The 21,602-nt window shown below is 40.9% G+C and overlaps 2 protein-coding genes, 1 long non-coding RNA gene and 5 other non-coding genes across 8 annotated transcripts; 1 reads left to right on the forward strand and 7 right to left on the reverse strand.

Annotated features, from left to right (window-relative positions):
- The first annotated feature begins 18 nt into the window (after window positions 1-18).
- ppp1r11 (protein phosphatase 1, regulatory (inhibitor) subunit 11) lies at window positions 19-1,670 on the forward strand. The gene is made up of 3 exons (XM_024440830.2): window positions 19-318; window positions 699-807; window positions 990-1,670. Exons 1-3 carry the CDS (start codon window positions 241-243, stop codon window positions 1,172-1,174), a joined length of 372 nt encoding a protein of 123 aa, XP_024296598.1. The 5' UTR covers window positions 19-240; the 3' UTR covers window positions 1,175-1,670.
- Window positions 1,671-7,591: 5,921 nt separating this feature from the next.
- LOC112264308 lies at window positions 7,592-12,299 on the reverse strand. Its single transcript, XM_024440827.2, has 3 exons — window positions 12,038-12,299; window positions 10,088-11,773; window positions 7,592-9,409 (listed from the first exon to the last, which is right to left on the reverse strand). The coding sequence occupies exon 2, from the start codon at window positions 11,029-11,031 to the stop codon at window positions 10,111-10,113; it is 921 nt and encodes a 306-aa protein (XP_024296595.1). The 5' UTR covers window positions 11,032-11,773; window positions 12,038-12,299; the 3' UTR covers window positions 7,592-9,409; window positions 10,088-10,110.
- Window positions 12,300-13,022: 723 nt separating this feature from the next.
- Window positions 13,023-20,844, reverse strand: LOC112264313. The gene is made up of 14 exons (XR_006078553.1): window positions 19,404-20,844; window positions 19,130-19,189; window positions 18,877-18,914; window positions 18,396-18,460; window positions 18,117-18,186; window positions 17,799-17,855; window positions 16,821-16,885; window positions 16,544-16,607; window positions 16,240-16,295; window positions 15,815-15,884; window positions 15,541-15,602; window positions 15,190-15,256; window positions 13,557-13,627; window positions 13,023-13,375 (listed from the first exon to the last, which is right to left on the reverse strand). It is a non-coding gene; the product is annotated as an uncharacterized LOC112264313 (long non-coding RNA).
- LOC112266242 lies at window positions 15,329-15,411 on the reverse strand. Its single transcript, XR_002955894.1, has one exon. It is a non-coding gene; the product is annotated as a small nucleolar RNA Z195/SNORD33/SNORD32 family (small nucleolar RNA).
- Window positions 15,675-15,743, reverse strand: LOC112266249. The gene has a single exon (XR_002955901.1). It is a non-coding gene; the product is annotated as a small nucleolar RNA SNORD52 (small nucleolar RNA).
- Window positions 15,959-16,038, reverse strand: LOC112266252. The gene has a single exon (XR_002955904.1). It is a non-coding gene; the product is annotated as a small nucleolar RNA SNORD53/SNORD92 (small nucleolar RNA).
- On the reverse strand, window positions 16,976-17,058 carry LOC121839129. The gene has a single exon (XR_006078731.1). It is a non-coding gene; the product is annotated as a small nucleolar RNA SNORD53/SNORD92 (small nucleolar RNA).
- Window positions 18,551-18,633, reverse strand: LOC112266251. The gene has a single exon (XR_002955903.1). It is a non-coding gene; the product is annotated as a small nucleolar RNA SNORD53/SNORD92 (small nucleolar RNA).
- Window positions 20,845-21,602: the final 758 nt, after the last annotated feature.

The following is a 21,602-nucleotide window of genomic DNA, read 5'->3' on the forward strand; positions in this document are numbered from 1 at the left end:
GGACTCGTTTGTGCGGGGAGAAACCGGAAGTGGTCCGTCTGGAAATTCCTTCCCCCAAAAAATCTTCTCGTCGAACGTCCAAAGAGGAGTCAGAGTATCTCGACAGGGTTGATCACGATTAATTCGACTCAACGTGTCGGATTGAAGAAACAGAGTGATTGTTGTTCATAAAATAACGTCAGTTGACATTTCGCTTGTTGACAGCTGGTGCGAGCTCAAAACCGACAGGTTAATATCAGGATGGCGGAGGCGCCAGGTACTTCTAGCGAGACGATAACGGAGACCGTTCAAGTTGACACACCGCCACCGCCCCAGCAGGTAAGATAGCTATAGAAACTGCTATAATTAGCGAATAATATGATGATGAAGAAGGATAATAACTAGGTAGATATGCATCATGTGGCCGCACCAAAGATTGGAGCTAACGTTAGCTAGGTATTTTAACTAACTACAGTTAGCTAATTACCATTAGCACCACTGCCATAATAACCGTTAGCTAGCTCATAGAATCATGACGAAATTATTTGATCTTACTTCACTTGATCTAGCCTAGCTGTCAAGTTTAGTACATTGCCAGTAGTACACGTAAATATGATGTTGACTGGCTACAGGGCCCTGTTGACAAGAGAAACACCCAATGCCTGTTATGTGTATGAAGGTGAATCTCAAAAACAGGCTCCTCTCTGCGTGTCTCTCAGGAGGGACGTAGCCTGACCATCAAGCTGAGGAAGAGAAAGACTGACAAGAAGGTGGAGTGGTCCAGCGACACAGTGGACAACGAGCATCTGGGAAGGAGGTCCTCCAAGTGTGAGTGTCCATTTCCCGCCTGTTTCCCGACTGTTCAGATGCAGTCACCTGTTCTGTCATCGTCCCAGCTGGCTCTCTGCGATAGATACCTGGGTGTGATGTTATTTACACAGGCCTGTGCATGCTGCAGTTCTAGATATTATTGGTGGCTGATGACTGAGTATTCTTGACCCCTCCCCCAGGTTGCTGTGTCTACGAGAAGCCCAAACAGTTTGGGGAGTCCTCCTCTGAAAGTGAGGGAGATGACGAGGGCTGTGGAAGTGCACACTGCATTCTGGGACATGGGAAAGATGGCAGGCATGGACACAGAGGAGGGGGTGGGGGGAGTACGGTTCCTCCAAGCTCTGGGGGATCACATGCCCACTAATGATTAGGAATGGTGCTGAGGGAGGAATGGAGCATAGGGATTCTTCAGTCGATGACAATGACACATTATACTGCTACACACATGCTCTCATTTAGTTCAGTCACTGCAGTACTGAGAGAAAAAGGACGAGACAGATAAAACTGAGGGAGGGAGAGAGCCTATATTTCTGCCTGTTTGATAAGAAAAAGGTGTACAATCATTTTCCTTATTTTTATAACTAATAATTATCCTTATTTATTGATTTGTCGTAATACTTGATTTTACTTAATTATGTGTCAGTATCTTAGCCTGAGTGCCAGACAGTGTTCCTTCTTGTCAAACAAGGATTTGGAAATATGATTATGTAACATTGTAGAGTGCATAAATAGTCTAGTACCCAGGCTACCACTAAGTCTGGGTCCCAAATGACACCCTGTTCCCTATATACGGCCCTGGTCAGAAGTATTCACCGCTCTTGGCATTTTTCCTATTTTGTTCCATTACAACCTGACATTTTAAATGTATTTTTATTTGGATTTCATGTAATGGACAGACACAAAATGGTCCCAATTGATGAAGTGAAATGAAAAAAATTACTTGTTTCAACAACAAAAAATGTGAAAGTGGTGCATATGTATTCACCCCTTTGCTATGAAGCCCTTAAATAAGACCTGGTGCAACCAATTACCTTCAGAAGTCACATAATTATTTAAATAAAGTCCACCTGTGTGCAATCTAAGTGTCACATGATCTGTCATATATCTACTGGGATCATACATCTGTTCTAAAAGGTCTGCAACATCACCAAACAAGCGGCACCATGAAGACCAAGGAGCGATCCAAACAGGTCAGGGACAAAGTTGTGGAGAAGTACAAAGTTTTTTGTTTTTTTTATATCAGAAACTTTGAACATCCTACGGAGCACCATTAAAATTGTTTTAAAAAATGGAAAGAATATGGCACCGCAACAAACCTGCCAAGAGAGGGCTGTGCGCCAGAACTCACAGACCAGGCAAGGAGGCCATTATTCAGAGAGGCAACAAAGAGACAAAAGATAACCCTGAAGGTGCTGCAAAGCTCCACAGCGGAGTTTGGAGTATCTGTCCATAGGAACACTTTAAGCCGTACACTCCACAGAGTTTGGCTTTAAGGAAGAGTGGCCAGAAAAAAGCCATTGCTCAAAGAAAAAATAAGCAAACACGTTTGGTGTTTGCCAAAAGTCATGTGGGAGACTCCCCAAACATGGAAGAAGGTACTCTGGTTAGATGAGACAAAAATGTCGCTTTTTGTCCATCAAAGAAAACGCTATGTCTTGCGTAAACCCAACACCTCTCATCACCCCGAGAACAACATCCCCACAGTGAAGCATGGTGGTGGCAGCATCATGCTGTGGGGATGTTTTTCATCAGCAGAGACTGGGGAATCTGGCCAGAATTGAAGGAATGATGGATGGTGCTAAATTCAGGGAAATTCTTGAGGGAAACCTGTTTGTCTTCAAGAGATTTGAGACTGGGATGGAGGTTCACCATCCAGGAGGACAATGACCCTAAGCATACTGCTAAAGCAACACTCGAGTGGTTTAAGGGGAAACATTTAAATGTCTTTGAATGGCCTATTCAAAGCCCAGACCTCAATCCAATTGAGAATCTGTGGTATGACTTAAAGATTGTTGTACACCAGCGGAATCCAACCAACTTGAAGGAGCTGGAGCAGTTTTGCCTTGAAGAATGTGCAAAAATCACAGTGGATAGATGTGCCAAGCTCATAGAGACTACCCCAAGAGACTTGCAGCTGTAGTTGCTGCAAATGGTGGCTCTACAAAGTATTGACTTTGAGGGGGGTGAATAGTTATGCACGCTCAAGTTTTCAGGTTTTTTTGTTGTCTTATTTCTTGTTTGTTTCGCCCCCCAAAAAATATTTAGCATCTTTAAAGTGGTAGACATGTTGTGTAAATCAAATGATACAAACCCCCCAAAATCCAGTTTAATTCCAGGTTGTAAGGCAACAAAATAGGAAAAATGCCAAGGGGGGTGAATAGTTTCGCAAGCTTTTCATTATTATTTTATCTCTGTTTCAAAGTAATGATTTTATAAAGCTCCATTAATACTTAAACAGCAAACACTTCTTGTTTTATGGACACATTGTTTTACATAAACTATCAGTAAACATTAAAGATGTTTAGGGGAGTATTTAGGACCGTTTTAATTTTTGTATATGTTTTTTGTGGGACACTGTTTTAAGGAGAAGTTTTGAGATAAGCTGGTCTTGTTATTCTTATGTTCACGTGAAATTGTTGTAGTCATTACGTATCACCTTTTCAGTTGAGTGCAGTGAAAATGTGTTGATGCAGTATACTCTGTCCATCCTTTACAGACAATCCTCAGGAGTGTTGAGTACATCAGTCTCAGCACTTCAAATAAGAACAGAATTGGTGGCAAATTGCCTTAAATTCTGAGATGTCAAACAATTCTTTCTAATAATGTTTCAAGAGAAGATATTGAAAGGATAAAACATTTATTTTGTATTTATGAGGTTTGAGATGAGATGATGTCAACTTATAAGAATCAGAAAAAAATGCTCACAAATCACACATCCTTTTTGTGGTCATTTAATGAATTATCCCCCTCTGAGAAGGAATGCACTAGGGCAACGTTGGCACTAACTAAAGCTGCATGCTGATTGGTTTATGGAAAGAAAGTTGCCTTTGGAAATTCTAGGCTTTTGCATCTATTGGCACTTTATCTGCTGTGATCAGCAGAAGAAAATTATTATTTTTTCAACGAGATGAGAGAAATTACATTTATTTGGTGCTGCTGCGTACATTCGGTACTACACTGAGAAATTACATATATTTGGTGGTGCTGCTGCGTACATTCAGTACTACACTGAGAATATAGTAAGTCGGACAACACATGGTATACAGTCAAGGTTCTCCCCGGGATTAAGTGGTGCTGCTGAGTACCTTTTTTTTCTTTGAACACCTGTAACTGCCATTTCCTGCAATCAATGAACAAAACACGCCCTTAAACGACAACATATTGGAGAACCGTGTATACAGTAATCCGGATCAGACAGTTCAACTAAAGGCATGGGAGAGATGATAGTATATTAATGAAGAGGGAGAAGGTGCATGATGAATTGCTCACTTGGGCTGTGTTCATGTCTCCACTGACAACATTTCACTGTGTAGGGGCTTCATCCTCCGTTGTTCCAAACACGATACTACTACTACTGTGCTTGATCTGTGACAACATAACCTCTATGTATAAAGCATTACACACTATCCCACCAAAGCCACCATTTTCTATAACAGATACACACGTACAATGTTACTGTATTGGTGAAGCACCTTTCTGTACATAAAATAAATCATATGAGAGCAGATTTAATGTGAATAAAAACAAGGTTTGGACTGTGTTGAAATCACTTTGTCCAAGTGTCTTACATGAGATGAACATGAGATGTTTGTGCATGTTATTGATTCTTCAAGACTGCATGGAAATGTCAACACGGGTTTATTATTCTATTAGTTGTGGACCATCTCCCAACAACCCCACCTGAGATATTTCAGGCCAGGGGGTATATTCACTAGGAACCAAATGGGAGCAAACAGGCCGAAAGAAGGAGAGACTACCAGAACATGTTCAGTAAGAAACGCTCACTTTCATTGCAAAATGTTTTACTACAGTGAGCACTAATGACTAAATCTCCCATCAACCCCACCTACAGTGCCTTGCGAAAGTATTTGGCCCCCTTGAACTTTGCGACCTTTTGCCACATTTCAGGCTTCAAACATAAAGATATAAAACTGTATTTTTTTGTGAAGAATCAACAACAAGTGGGACACAATCATGAAGTGGAACGACATTTATTGGATATTTTAAACTTTTTTAACAAATCAAAAACTGAAAAATTGGGCGTGCAAAATTATTCAGCCCCTTTACTTTCAGTGCAGCAAACTCTCTCCAGAAGTTCAGTGAGGATCTCTGAATGATCCAATGTTGACCTAAATGACTAATGATGATAAATACAATCCACCTGTGTGTAATCAAGTTTCCGTATAAATGCACCTGCACTGTGATAGTCTCAGAGGTCCGTTAAAAGCGCAGAGAGCATCATGAAGAACAAGGAACACACCAGGCAGGTCCGAGATACTGTTGTGAAGAAGTTTAAAGCTGGATTTGGATACAAAAAGATTTCCCAAGCTTTAAACATCCCAAGGAGCACTGTACAAGAGATAATATTGAAATGGAAGGAGTATCAGACCACTGCAAATCTACCAAGACCTGGCTGTCCCTCTAAACTTTCAGCTCATACAAGGAGAAGACTGATCAGAGATGCAGCCAAGAGGCCCATGATCACTCTGGATGAACTGCAGAGATCTACAGCTGAGGTGGGAGACTCTGTCCATAGGACAACAATCAGTCGTATATTGCACAAATCTGGCCTTTATGGAAGAGTGGCAAGAAGAAAGCCATTTCTTAAAGATATCCATAAAAAGTGTCATTTAAAGTTTGCCACAAGCCACCTGGGAGACACACCAAACATGTGGAAGAAGGTGCTCTGGTCAGATAAAACCAAAATTATACTTTTTGGCAACAATGCAAAATGTTATGTTTGGTGTAAAAGCAACACAGCTCATCACTCTGAACACACTATCCCCACTGTCAAACATGGTGGTGGCAGCATCATGGTTTGGGCCTGCTTTTCTTCAGCAGGGACAGGGAAGATGGTTAAAATTGATGGGAAGATGGATGGAGCCAAATACAGGACCATTCTGGAAGAAAACCTGATGGAGTCTGCAAAAGACCTGAGACTGGGACAGAGATTTGTCTTCCAACAAGACAATGATCCAAAACATAAAGCAAAATCTACAATGGAATGGTTCAAAAATAAACATATCCAGGTGTTAGAATGGCCAAGTCAAAGTCCAGACCTGAATCCAATCGAGAATCTGTGGAAAGAACTGAAAACTGCTGTTCACAAATGCTCTCCATCCAACCTCACTGAGCTCGAGCTGTTTTGCAAGGAGGAATGGGAAAAAATTTCAGTCTCTCGATGTGCAAAACTGATAGAGACATACCCCAAGCGACTTACAGCTGTAATCGCAGCAAAAGGTGGCGCTACAAAGTATTAACTTAAGGGGGCTGAATAATTTTGCACGCCCAATTTTTCAGTTTTTGATTTGTTAAAAAAGTTTGAAATATCCAATAAATGTTGTTCCACTTCATGATTGTGTCCCACTTGTTGTTGATTCTTCACAAAAAAATACAGTTTTATATCTTTGTTTGAAGCCTGAAATGTGGCAAAAGGTCGCAAAGTTCAAGGGGGCCGAATACTTTCGCAAGGCACTGTACAAGATAGTTCAGGTTTCCAGTACTGTACCTTAGTTACTTCATCTCACTGTAGTTCACAAAGTAGGTCAACACAGAGGAAGACTGAATTAGTGGTTGGTGGCCATGGAGACAGTAGTAAAAATAAGTAATATAATCAGGTCACATTCAGGGACCTGTTCTGATGGCATCAGTGAGGTTATTCTGGTGTTTCTCTGTCCTGCTGCTAAAAGTATGAATCCTATTGACACAGCGCTCCCAATACCTGACACATGGCCTTGGATGCATCCCAAATAGCACCGTATTCCCTATAGTGTATCCCAAATAGCACCGTATTCCCTATAGTGTATCCCAAATAGCACCGTATGCCCTATAGTGTATCCCAAATAGCACCGTATGCCCTATAGTGTATCCCAAATAGCACCGTATGCCCTATAGTGTATCCCAAATAGCACCGTATTCCCTATAGTGTTATCCAAATAGCACTGAATGCCCTATAGTGTATCCCAAATAGCACTGTATTCTCTATAGTGTATCCCTAATAGCACCGTATTCCCTATAGTGTATCCCAAATAGCACCGTATTCCCTATAGTGTATCCCAAATAGCACGCTATTCCCTATAGTGTATCCCAAATAGCACCGTATTCCCTATAGTGTATCCCAAATAGCACCGTATTCCCTAGTGTATCCCAAATAGCACTGTATGCCCTATAGTGTATCCCAAATTAGCACCGTATTCCCTAGTGTATCCCAAATAGCACCGTATTCCCTATAGTGTATCCCAAATAGCACCATATTCCCTATTGTGCACTACTTTTGACCAGGTCTCTGGTACACTATATAGATAATAGGGTGTCTTTTGGGACGTACACCTTGTTATTAGATAGGAGATCCCTATAGTTACAAATGTGTTATATAATGAGTACCATGCGTATTAAAAGCTAAATTAGCACACACAACGGCATAGCCAATGAAATAAATTCTGAGATTCAGCAATGCAACCTTTAAAAATAAAAAAAAAATGCCACATCTTTATTCATTTACCCAGTGGAAATATTTCAGGCTGAGTCAGTATACAGTACAGTAATGGGTATAGACATCTAGGACAGTATCAGGTCCAAAGTTTATTTTCTCAACACGTGGTTTACATTACACATCCGTTCCCTTTACAAAACACAACGTTGACATGGGATGCATTCAGAATGACCCGTCGTGGAACGCTACGATAGAAATACATGTAAGAACAAACACGCCTCTCTGAAACGTAGAACAAGGAATGCTTGGCGGCTCTATTCGTCACATTTCTATCTGCAACGTTTGATCAACTGAACGTGGCTGCCTTATCATTTTCACAGTGATCCAGCACTTGTCTTTGGGGGGGGGAGGAGACATTGCACATTCTCATTACAAGACATCTTTCTTTGGAAACAACATGTGGAGTAACAAGTCAAAACATGACATTTAAACACGAGAGATAAAAGGCAGAGAGGAATCACCGATGTGGTATCACTGTTTACAGGTCCCATTATCAGCACACAATGAGTATATATATATATATCATATAACTTTCTGCATCACTGTGAAGATGTGATAGCTGTATGTTATGCTACAAATACAAACATATCTGGGAAAGGCCATTGTAGAAACTAGGAATGTTCTTCAAAGCTTTTAGAATACAGGGGCATTGTGGGTGAGAACCAGTGGGAGGAGCTCTAGGAGAACAGGCTCATTGTAATGGCTGAAATGGAATTGTGGAATGGAGTCAAACGTGGTTTCTATATGTTCCATTTATTCCGTTTCAATGAGCCCGCCCTCCTACAGCTCCTCCCACCAGACTCCACTGGTTAGAATCATCTTCTTACACACGCCTACTAAAGATGGTGACATGCCAAGACAAAAATCTTGCAGGTAGAATTTAGTGTTCCTGAGCATCACTGTTGGTTTGTATGTGATTGTGCAAAACTTACTACTGGACAATTGGAAGGTCAATTATAAAGATAAATATCCATTTTTTTAAACGGTTCTGTTTCTAAGACTGTAGCGTACCTTTCAAACAGGAACATACGTGTGACAAAACAGATAAATACATGTGCAATGTGTAGTTTACTCACAATGCAATTAACACTGATTATGATGGAGAAAGACAGGGATAATATAATAAGGCATACTATTAAATATTAAGGCACAGGAAATTAAATACAAGGCAAATAAACCTTATGTCCCAAAAAAACTAACAACAACACAATCTGCTTGGAATAAGATTTGAAAGAAACCTGAAAAAAAAAAAAAAGTGCTGGTATCTGTCAAGTAGATATTCAAAAGTTTGTCTGAACAAAACAAAATGAATGTAAAAGAAGTCTAACTAGAGGGAAACAGGATTCTGTAACAATAGAACTGTGCTAAGACGACAAGTGGTATCACTGGGCCCTAGACGACAAGTGGTATCACTGGGCCCTAGACGACAACGGTGGTATCACTGGGCCCTAGACGACAACGGTGGTATCACTGGGCCCTAGACGACAACGGTGGTATCACTGGGCCCTAGACGACAACGGCGGTATCACTGGGCCCTAGACGACAACGGCGGTATCACTGGGCCCTAGACGACAACGGCGGTATCACTGGGCCCTAGACGACAACGGTGGTATCACTGGGACCTAGACGACAACAGTGGTATCACTGGGCCCTAGATGACCAAGATTGTAGTGGATGTGCTTTGCTTGAGCGCCACTGAATATCACAGTAGTGAAGTGTTAGCCTAAAGTCCTCCAGCCTCTGCCGTTCCTCATTGCAGTATCAGCTGGGCTCAGCTCTTTTCATGCGTCTTCGTCTTTGCATTTATAGGCTCTCGAAACAACTTCCCTCAATCCCTGCATGTCAGGCTTTTGAAACATCCCTCATCCCTCCATGTCAGATGATTGTCTGTGGAGAAAAAAAAGCTAATCAGTAAACAGTTTGTGGTTTGAATGCTTTAAATAGCCTCAAGTTAACCATGACAAAAATCACATGGGAAAGTCAGGATGACAACAGCAGGACAAAAACCAGTGGGCCTGTTGCTGCTGTTATTTTGGCCCTGCTGTTGCTGCTGTTATTTTGGCCCTGCTGTTGCTGCTTGTGGCTGTTATTGCAGCACCCCTTCAGGCAAATACAATCCCATCCTTTCTTCATACTGCTCTCTCTATGTAAACTGGAATGATATGCATTCCAAAAAAAAAAAAAAAAAAAAAAGCCTTTGATTTCTCATTATTTCAAGCTGGTTTCACACCACTTGGAGAATGTCAGTTCTTTTTCCCTCTGGTTTCAAGATTAAAATAGCTCCAAGCAGAGGTGTTTGTGGCAGTGGGAACATTGCCAACCTAGACAAGAACAGTCTGCACAGTTGAATAACCATGGAAACCACAATAATATAACCTCATGAAACTACATCACTGTTCTATACTGAACAAAAATATAAATGCAACAATTTCAAAGATTTTGCTGAATTACAGCTGATATAAGGAAACCAGTCAATTGAAATAAATGTATGAAGCCCAAATCTATGGATTTCACATGACTGGGAAGGGGCGTGGCCAGCCAATCACAATGAGTTCCAAAACTTACCAAAACAAACTTTCATTCAAGGATCATCTTTCCTTTGTAGTCAAGTACATCTCTGTAACTTCCTCATTGTCTCTCACTTCCACGTCCTCCACCTCCTTTTCATACTCCTTATCCCCCTCTCCTAGGATCACACTCTGCTGGATGCTGACAGAGATGACCAGTGCTTGCACGATGCCATACAACAGAGCAAACTGTAGAAGATACTCTTGGACCAACCAAAGCAGTCCCGCCATTCCAACAGTGGAAACAGAAAACATGGCCATTCCATGGAGCCACAACTTCAGTCCTCCTTGGACCCCTAGAACCTCCAGGACCAACTTGGTAGGGGGGGACACAATCCACAGGAAGCCCACCACCAACAGGTCAAACAGGTGGCGAAGGAGGTTGAAGCAGATCTCATAGTGTTCCGGAACTATCACCCCATTCCAGGCACGTGCAAAGAACCGGAAGGCTGATGAGGAGCTAGGTGTGGGAGACGGTGGAGGGGTTCCATAGTCCGAATACTCCCCATCTTTGTCAGAGTCCCATCCTGCACCGACACATTTCCTCTGACTTAACCCACCAGGTTCAGCTGTTCTCGGCCAGAATAAGTGTGAGGGTGGCAGAACCTTATTCCACCATCTGGAGTCACCATGTTCTGCTTTCCCCTCAGCCTCCTGCTTTCCCACGCCCAGCTCTTCAACTTCCCTGGACTGGATTTTCTCCTCACTTGCTTCCCAGTACTCTTCGATCAATGTTGTTTGTTCACTTGTTTGTCTTTTCTGTCCGGCTCCCCAAACCCAGGTTGTTAACCCCCCCAAGAAGCCCCAGCTGCCTCTCGTCTGCTGCTCTTCAGCCACTGGCTTGTCCCTCATGGTTTTGTCAGGTCCTGCTTTGCTGCCCCAGGGCCAGTAGGAGATAACTGGACGCACCCACCCCCAAACTCTTCCTACTACAGCTGTCATGTCAGTTCCCTTAGTTTGGCGCCCTTAATTATGTCTGGATTTTAGAAGGACTAAAGGACTTAGAGACCGCAATGAGTTATTGAGAACGCAATAATGGGTTTAACTTTATATTATTTATTTCCGTTTTAAGACTTTGTATGAGGTTTTGTTAGACTATAGCTATAGTACATTAGATAAGTCAAATTAACTCTCCTTGCCGTGAGATCACTGGGAATGATAAGAGGGAAAGTGTGTACCACAGGACGAGTCACATGACACACCTGGTGGTGTTAAATCGAAACCAACCACCAACGCCCAAGGGAAAATTCCAATGAGGGTACTCACTAGCTACATGTCGTCCCCAAGACTTTCACCTTTCTTCACCTAATTTTACTCTTATAACACTAACGTCAAACAAATAAACCATACCAAGAGATTACCTTTGGTTTTGAAGTGATAGAAATAGTTTAGAATTCCTAATATCCGGACGAATTACGGACATTAGCCAATGGCTAGTTTAGTAGGCCTAGTCTACAGAAATATACTTAGCCAAGTATGTATAATATGTTACGGTTCTTTCTAAAAGTACATGGCCAGCTAACATTGCAGGCTAAAGACTATTGTTTAGTCGAGGAATGCAACAAGCAAATCTTCCAACTCTTGACAATGAATGTTTTTCTGGAGTTCCTCAGCCTAACGAAAAGCAGAACATATATTTCATCTTCAAATTTAACTGTGTGTAGTCTCTTTTCCACTTCTTGGTCTGGGGAGGGGAAACATTACAATATGAGTCGATACATTATGTTATAGCTCTTCCTAAGATAATTAGTTAGCTAAATTAGTTCACAAATTCACCGCTAACCAACTAACTACTATAACTTACTACTTTTTCTGACATTAGCCTGGTATAGAGTTAAATGTTTGCGCACACACAAAAAAAAAAATCTGGCAAAAGTTTGACAAGTGTTAAATTAAGGTATTCAGTTGTCACTTAAATCAAGACGTGAGTTGGAAAAGCGACACTCACCTTGGTCTCTTTTAGACAGTTTGAGGCTAGCCTAGTTAGCAAAGACCATCACGTATAAAAGGCTTTCGTTCGCTTGACAATTCAAATGTGTATCTTAACGTCGTGGAAACATCCAACAAATCGACTGGGGTAGTGTACAGGTGTTCATATGACATTAGCTAAGTGTCTAGCAAACCTTTAACGTCGAAACGGGAAAAAGTCGCATACTGGTCATGTGCAAACCTAGCTAGTTACAATAGAACGCACCTGAAACCGGAAACAGTTTATGTACTTCCGAGATGACAGGAACAAGGGCCAAGTTGACTGTTCATCCGTTTCAATATGGTTTAGTCCGAGCACGTTCTATCCTTTGCTTAAATAATGGTGTCTACTGTACCTTGTGTGAAAACCAGTCTATAGTAAGGGCTGTTCCTTAAAGCTGGTAGGAACCTAATACACATGTTCCATATAGCTGCAGTGTATTTAAGTGAAACGGCTCAAACAGATGTTAACCTCGAAACCACTTAGAAAGCAACCTTTGAATTAAAATATAAAACGGGTTGCATATACATAAGGTCACTTTCGTGACCACCAGTCGAGCACACTTGTTACTTGACTAGTCCCGTTCATTCTCGCTGTTAAGTTTATTATAACATCTAATATGAACTGTATCGACTCGTTCAAACGTAGGTGGTCGCTACAAGAAATATTAATCACAGCATTGCTGCCTGTCAGCACTAATCTCATGAGATTCAAGCAACTAACACTAAGAAACGCAAAGAATGTCATTTCATGCACGCCAAAACAAGTTTAGTAGCTTCACCCCTGACACTTAACTGCAGCTCCCACATATGAAGGAAACGGGATGTAAAGGCAGATGGGAACTGAGGGTGGAAATCTCTGTATGTATTCCTTTCTACATGTCTCTCCCCCCTCTTGTTGGTAAAATATACTTATCACTCGACAATTTCTAAGTGCAACACACAACCATGCCCTCACAAAATAGTGCAAGGATGACCATTCATTCTTTATTCAAATGCTGCAATCAAATAACTTTATTGGTGGTAATTTAAAAGTTCATTATCAAAAACATGTTTTTTTTTTTTTACATCAGCAGTTGTCAAAGTATTTTACTTCGGGGGAAACTGTAGTAGGAGGGAGTCCAAGGACAACGCCAAGAGGAATACCACCAACATGACTTGACTCTTGGCGACTTTGGGAGATCAAATCAAAGTTAAATTTGCCATTGGCACAACATACAGCCATGGATACACAGTCCACACAATGAAATGTTTTCTGGCGGAGCAGCTCTTTTCATGACGGAAGCTCTTCAATAAGCGTCGGCATCGTCCTCAAGTCCTAAGAAACATTTTCACAACGTTACAATCACGTAGCGTATGAACAATTTATGACAAATTACAATCAGTGTCAGTGCACTGTGAAAGAGACTCATTGGAAATCAGGGATTCTAGTATATTCATCACATAAAAGCCACAGCATAGCTACAAGACAGAACCGTCTATCTTTTGTACGGACTGACCTTGTCAACGTCCTCAAGTGATCCTGGTGTCATCTGTGGTCTCAGCAGGGCAATACCTCAACACTGCAAACCTGCAAGTAAAATTACAGCAATTAGTACCATTACAAAGTGCATATGGAATAATTCCACATCTCCCTTAAGAAGCAGTTGCCTGAAACATTGCAAATCATTAAGGGGGGGTGTTATCAATGACAACTAATCTTTGAGGTAAGACTACTGGATATGCTTAATTAACATCTAATGTCAGTACCACAAAAATGTGTAAATAATTAAGGAACCGAAATCAGCCATAGACAACGCTCTGAACAGCTTCTACCGCCAAGCCATAGACTGCTAAATAGTTAACCAAAAGCTATAAAGATAGGGACAAAAACAACATCCACCAAAAAAAAAACAGGCAGACTGTCAGGTAAGACCATCTAATTCACCAGCCACGTTGGCAGGTGTTCACACTGCACACTACAGTGAGAGCATTTCATAAAAATAGTCAGAAGTCAAGTGGGCCATGTGAATTGTGATTTATAGCTAAATAGATGCAGCAGTGTTTCAGCTATTTTGTTTCATATCTGGTTTTGCACAAAAATGAATCTAACGTTATCGCTAGCCCACCTCACGCAGAAACACTGCCTGTCTGGGATACCGAGTGACACCAACTCGCATTTCACACCACAGATTATTTCTCACGCTTTGAAAACTAAGGCAGCATTCGGCATGATTTTTGGTAACTGCATCAAACACATTATGAAACCAAATGTGTAATGGATTCTATATTGGGGGACAATATTTTGAGTTGTGTAAAGCAGGGCAGGTTTAGGCTGTCATTTTGTATTCAGATTTAGTTAGTGGTTTAATCTTTCACAATAGCTGATCAGAACAATTCCCATGCCCTACAATGGGCTAAATTAGACAATTAGGGTGCTTCTCAGCAACACTTATTCCCAGTACCCCCCCCTTACAATTACACTATTAGTTTATATCTGTTTGCAAATAGCTAGTTTGTCTTCTCTTAGGAAGTTGTGGCTAAAATAAATATTGTTAGCCACTAATGCTAATCCCTGGTTAGCTGGTTTGGTCAAAGCAAATGTAGCTAGCTAATCCAACCTGGTACAAATCCTGGCCTAGATTAGCATGTTTGTGCAACATTATCTAAAATCAGAAGAATAGATTTATGAACATTTATAAGAGTAGGCCTACTTAACATGGGTAGCATTTGGTTTGAGCGATTATTTTGCGTTTGTCCCATAAAGGCATACTATACTTTGATTGTTGGGGCGGCAGGGTAGCCTAGTGGTTAGAGCGTTGGACTAGTAACCGGAAGGTTGCAAGTTCAAACCCCCGAGCTGACAAGGTACAAATCTGTTGTTCTGCCCCTGAACTGGCAGTTAACCCACTGTTCCTAGGCCGTCGTTGAAAATAAGAATTTGTTCTTACCGACTTGCCTGGTAAAATAAAAAATTATTTGATTGTAACTCAATGCACTACTTTTAAAGATTCTAAAGAAAATCATTCCGTTAAATAATTCAATTGTTCAACAGCCCTATTAAAAATCTAACACTTCAAGTGATTATGTACTCCTTGATCAGTCACAAGATTGGTATTAATGGATTAAAAAAATAAATGGGCCTTCACTCACCCAGTCGAACTCGCATTGCCACAATGACAGCAAGACCGCCAAGTAGATTGCCATCAGGCAGCTGGACCTGGAATGTAATAAACGTATTCAAGACAAGACAATTGCCACAACCCGGGGTTCAGATGATTCAAGGTTGCTTTATGTCTCAGATGGTAGTGCATGTAAAGTATTCTCATGGTCGTTAAACTCAAATAAGTTACTGTGGTAAACATCACTGACAAGCCAAAAAATATATGAAAGTACTTTGATAAATGCATATATCTACAGCTTAGGGAATTATTGCATCACAGCTAATGGTACTCGTGAGGCATGGAGCCACTAAATCTCAAAGGCGATTACTTTAATGCTCACCAAATATCAAGGGGGTAGGAGCCTTGCAACAGAATGTATCCATCTTCCATCCCACGTTCTGTCTACAAAGTAAATGAAAATCATTAGAATCAATAGAAACTGAATTTGTGCATGTTAGGACAACGCAGTATGCATTTTCAGTGCACTGTGAAGTTAACTTCATGTTGTATTCAGAGACTCTAGTCTAAGAAATCATCATTAATGCACACTGATGGAACAAACTTCCATGACAGCTTTGTATTACTCTTCTACCCTCAATTATCTGAATACTTACAGGAGTTCGCAATCTCATCTTCCCTCAGGGCAGGACACTGGAGGCAAGTCTCTCTGGGAGACTGAGCACGCTGTGTTAGAGACGGAAATAGTTAACACATGACAATGTAACAAGCTAACTTTAATGTCTACTGTGAACAGCAGTTAAATCAGATAGCCAAGAGAAACATGACATCACAAATGTCAGCATAGTTTGCGAAACCATTCTCAGAATCATCATGTTTAACCAATAACTCTGTTGACTGTTAGTCATACTGATGACCACCTGGAATGCAACTTTGCCAGTAGTCATGGTAATGTCATCTAATACCGTCCTGACAAATTGCTATGTTTGACAAACTGAATTTCTAAACACAAATAACCAGCTAGCAACCATAAAGCAAGTGCCTGGGAACCATTGTCCCGTCCAGAGATGTATGAACTCACCATCAAAGGATGCAGTTTCAGATGCACAGCACTGGGAAGTCATCTTGTCCATTATCCTGAAAGACAAACCAATTGACATTTTGAATGTGACGTTTACAATGAGAACATATCTTCAAGACTACTCAAATTCATTTACTCTCGACATTTCTCATGTCATTGTCTCAGTGCGCTGCGAGAAAGCATCAGTTTAATTCAGGAACCGAAATCGCAATCATCATAGACACTGACGATACTAATGGCATCATCGCATCACAGCCACTTGTAATCGGACGCATATTGTCATGAATAACACTTTCGTTCTTACCAAGTATAACTTTGGTCATCAATGGATTGAAGTCCTGCGACAGAATGTACCCATCATTCTCAGTCTGCAAAAGTAATGAAAAGCATTAGAATCAATAGGAACGTCCACTTCCTAAATGGTAGGATACCCAGCATGCATTTTCAGTGCACTGTGAAGGTAACTTCATGTTGTATTCAGAGACTCTAGTCTAGGAAATCATCATTGATGCACACTGATGGAACTAACTTCCATGACAGCTTTGTATTGCTCTTCTACCCTCAATTATCTGAATACTTACAGGAGTTTTGCCATCTCTTCTTCACACAGGGCAGAACGTTGGAAGCAAGGCTCTTCTGGAGCATGCTGTGTTTGAGATGGATAAAGAGTTAACATTACCTTTTGTATAACAATGTAACAGTCCAACTTAAAAATGTGTCCAGTTTGAACAGCGGTTAAATCAGATAGCCAAGAGAAACATGACATCACAAAATGTCAGCGTAGATTGCGAAACCATTCTCAGAGTATCATCACGTTTAACCAATGTAACGGTTGATCATTAAGTCATACCGACAACCACCTAGAATGCAACTGAGCTGGGCGCCAGCCAGACATGGAAACGTCATCCATTCCTAGTGCCGAGCGGTTAAGTGCTTCTTCAGGATGTCCTTTTAAAAATCATTAAACAAACTACACGGCATCTGGGCTGAATGTTGTAACCAGAATAAAACCAAAGCCCCATGATGGTAATGACTAACCATCAGTTATTCACATCACTTTAATAACATTTTTCCCCAGCTGTTTATCTCGCTATGTGAACACACCAATTTCTCGCTATGTGCCCCCCCCCCCTCTGATCACACATTCTTCTGTCTCTTACGTAGCAGGTGTAAAAAATATTTTTTTTTAATGTAACAGACCAGACAAATAACTGTGCAATGGATTATGATCATTGTAGTTATTAGCATGTTCTCTGCACTAAACTATGTAGAACATTGGCCAGCTACATCACACAGCACGGATTGATCTGATGCATCTCTAGAGAAACTGCAGTGTAATGTAAGCATTGAGCACAGAAAAAATTTTTTTTTTTTAAATTAAACAAGACGTCAATCAACTAGTTTTTTTTATATTTTAACTACTGACATTACAGTTAATCGCTCAGCACCATATTGACATAATGCCGCAATGTACAAATCTAGTTTAACACAAGTAACCAGCTGGCTAATGAAGTAAATGGCTGGGAACTACTCTCCCGTCCAGAGATGTCAGAACTCACCAGCAACGGATGCAGTTTTAGATGCACACCACTTTGGACGCCATTTTGTCCATTACCCTGAAAGAGACCAAAACCCACCCTTTTTAATTAGTGATGTTCTCAATATGAGAACTGGAATAAAAACATACAATTAACTTGACTCGCTAACTCGTCACATCTCATGTCATTGTCTCAGTGCGCTGCGAGAAAGCATCAGTTTAATTCAGGAACCGAAATCGCAATCATCATAGACACTGACGATACTAATGGCATAGCTGCTTCACAGCCACACATACGCTGATGCATTGTCATAAATATTTGAAAATTACTTAAGCTTACCAAGTATCATTTGACATCAAAGTTAAGTCTTGTAACAGAATGCACCCATCGTTCATCCATCATTTTCAGTCTACAAAGTAATGAAAAGCATTAGAATAGGAACTTTCAACTTCCTAAATGGTAGGATACCCAGCATGCATTGTCAGTGCACTGTGAAGTTAACTTCATGTTGTATTCAGAGACTCTAGTCTAGGAAATCATCATTGATGCACACTGATGGAACTAACTTCCATGACAGCTTTGTATTGCTCTTCTACCCTCAATTATCTGAATACTTACAGGAGTTTTGCCATCTCTTCTTCACACAGGGCAGAACGTTGGAAGCAAGGCTCTTCTGGAGCATGCTGTGTTTGAGATGGATAAAGAGTTAACATTACCTTTTGTATAACAATGTAACAGTCCAACTTAAAAATGTGTCCAGTTTGAACAGCGGTTAAATCAGATAGCCAAGAGAAACATGACATCACAAAATGTCAGCGTAGATTGCGAAACCATTCTCAGAGAATCATCACGTCTAACCAATACAACAGTTGATTGTTATTCATACTGATGACCACCTAATGCAGAGGGTCAAACGTCTAGTCACTGTCCCAACTGAACTCTGCTCTATCGTTTGACCCCCCCCCCTCGATGGTCTCATGAGTCCTCAAGTACAGCCCGTGGATGGGTCTAGTATCCCTGGTTGGGAACCACTGACCTAATGGAGCCAACTTCCCAAGACCCCATTTTTTGTCTCCCTCCGGATGCCACAAGAACTCACCAAGTGCTAGAGCCTGTTTGGAACTGCCCTCCATTTTCCTGAAAAAGAGAGCCCCCCCAACATGTTACATTAGTTTCGTTTTCTATAAAAATGAAAGGAATGGGTAACGTTAATTAAACATTATTGGGGACAGTGTGTGTCAGTGCACTGTGAAAGAACATCACTGTAAATCAGAGACTCTAGTCTAGTGAATCATCATAAACACTCCCGTCTCCAAGCACGTCATTCTTTCAGTGCTAGCTAAAAATCTCACCTTGAATACCGATCCAAGACTGCTTGCGATACACGCATTTCAATGTTGGCTGAGAGCAGTCTGGAAGAGAAGGGGGGGGTTTAAATATTAATGTAATTCCAAATCAGTTGAATGTGTACCAGCACCATACATGCAGCAATGTGCATCTATACACTGCATTGTCCTGGTATGATTTATGCAAGCTACAATATATATATATATATAATATAGACAAGTCGGCACCGCATGCGCACGTGGTGTTTCTGCTAGGTAGCTAAGTAGTTGCTAAACTTACCTTGCAAACTTCTTGTGACTTGGGCAACCTCTCAACCACATTCGCTGACTTTACAACACGTATTGCCAGCCCATCTGGGTTGTACTTTTACCGACATAAAAACATTTAATGCCGTTCTTCATTTTTGCGCTCATCTTTTTCACCTGCTCACGCGAGCGTATTGACGGGAGAAAGGCCTCAGGAACGAGGGTGCGTTCAATTTATACGGCTGGGTCCTTACAACTTTATGGCTAGCATATATAATGCCAGTTTTTATATTTTCATACATATCCCATACTGATGTTTATATACACAATATTGTATTGTCTATATTTCCAGGTTTGTTTTGGGGTAAATATTTACAACGTGACAGAAAAAAACGGGAAAATATAGACACATTTTCTTAGATTTCTCAACCTCATACTCATTATGGGCACTAGTTTTACAGTCCAAACACTACAAAGACACACCCTGTACCCTCCGCCCTCAAATTAAGTGGACACTTCTGATGAAGTATCATATGTCTGACGAGTATAAACTTAAAGGGCGAGGAAGGAATGATTTTAAAGTGGACCGCCGCTGGGCCGGAAATTGGCCACTCGTTCATCCCGTGATGATTGTGTTTTCAGCCACCGGTAGCTTGTGGTGGTTTTATATGCGCTTCAGTCAATTATGATTGCATGTCTACTTATATTAAATATATAACATGATTAATGCCTACTGTTTGATAGCTAGTAAATTAATTAGCTAGTTAATGTTAGCCTGCCTAGCTGGAACTTCTGTACAAGGAAAATGTTTTATTTCTACAATTTCCAAAAGCTAATCAAACAAAAAAAATTACTTTCGGTCCAAACACTTAAAAAGACACGCCCTCATCCACTTACCCTCGCCTTATGCCCTTGGGGCCATCTTGGAGGGCGGTCCAAATTATTAAACAAACAAGGGAAGTTTGCAACGTAAGCCCCTCAGCCCTCGTTTTTATTCTGCTTTGCGGGTGTACAATTATGTTCACTCCGAGGTCTGAAACTCCCCATAATTCAATAAGCGACGATTGTACGTCCACTAAGAAAAGTAGGCGAAAACTTAAAAACAACATTAATGGAGAAGTGAAAACGAATACAAATAAGTTAGAAATTGTGCTACTAACGCACACGACGGCACAAACACATCTCGAAAAAAATAAAAATGCTTTTGTTTGGTTATCTTTTGGAAATACATTTTCTTTCAGAAGTTCCAGCTAGGCAGGCTACCGTTAATTTGCTAGCTATCATACAGTAAGCGTATATTAATAATTTATACATTTCATATAAGTAGACATGCACTCATAATTGACTGTAGCGCATATAAAGCTACCGGAGTCTGAAAACACAATCATCACGTGATGAACGAGTGACGAATTTCCTGAATTTTCCATGTAAAAATCATCCCTTCCTCCCTTGCCCTGCAAGTGTATACTCGTCAGACGTCAACAGAAGTGTCCACATAATTTGAGGGCGGAGGGGATAGGGTGTGTCTTTTAAGTGTTTGGATTTTTCCCAAACTATCATTCACGCCTTTCAAAGTGTGTTGCATTATGGGGGATTTTTTTTAAATGGTCCTAATTTGTACCTACAATGTCATCAAAGGTCATGAAGTTTTGACTGCAGTCGACTGCAACGTTTCTACAGTCAGTTGCTCTTCAAAAAACTTAATCCTGCAGCCAATTCCCTGCATTGTGGGAGGTTCTATTGTCAACCAATCATCCCCAGCATTGTGGGAGGATCTATTGTCAACCAATCATTAGGTTGTATTTGTTCGACCCACGTCAATGTGACCGAAGACATGACTGCTGCAGTATACCATTTTCCTGCCAAATACATTATGTATCAGTCAGTGTTGTAGTACTCGGTCTTGAGACCACGTATAGAGTTTCGAATACATTTGTACTCGGTCTTGGACAGTGACGACTCGTAATTTATTCCCAAAACCAGCAGAGTAAAAACAATTATCATAATTATCAGCTTCCAGTCAGTCAACGCATAAAACCACTTCGCCAGGCCACATACACTCCTTTCTGGAAACATGAATATCTTAACAGCCTTTATATCTATTGTAGACATGTTTGCGGAGTGACAAACCTATAGACTCTTCAGTGGTGAACCTATAGGCGTTCAATGACGAACCTATAGGCCTTCAGTGTGTGAACCTATAGGCCTTCAGTGGTGAACCTATAGGCCTTCA

This window comes from Oncorhynchus tshawytscha, linkage group LG13 (genome assembly GCF_018296145.1).
Source record: "Oncorhynchus tshawytscha isolate Ot180627B linkage group LG13, Otsh_v2.0, whole genome shotgun sequence".
NCBI classification, from domain to species: domain Eukaryota; kingdom Metazoa; phylum Chordata; class Actinopteri; order Salmoniformes; family Salmonidae; genus Oncorhynchus; species Oncorhynchus tshawytscha.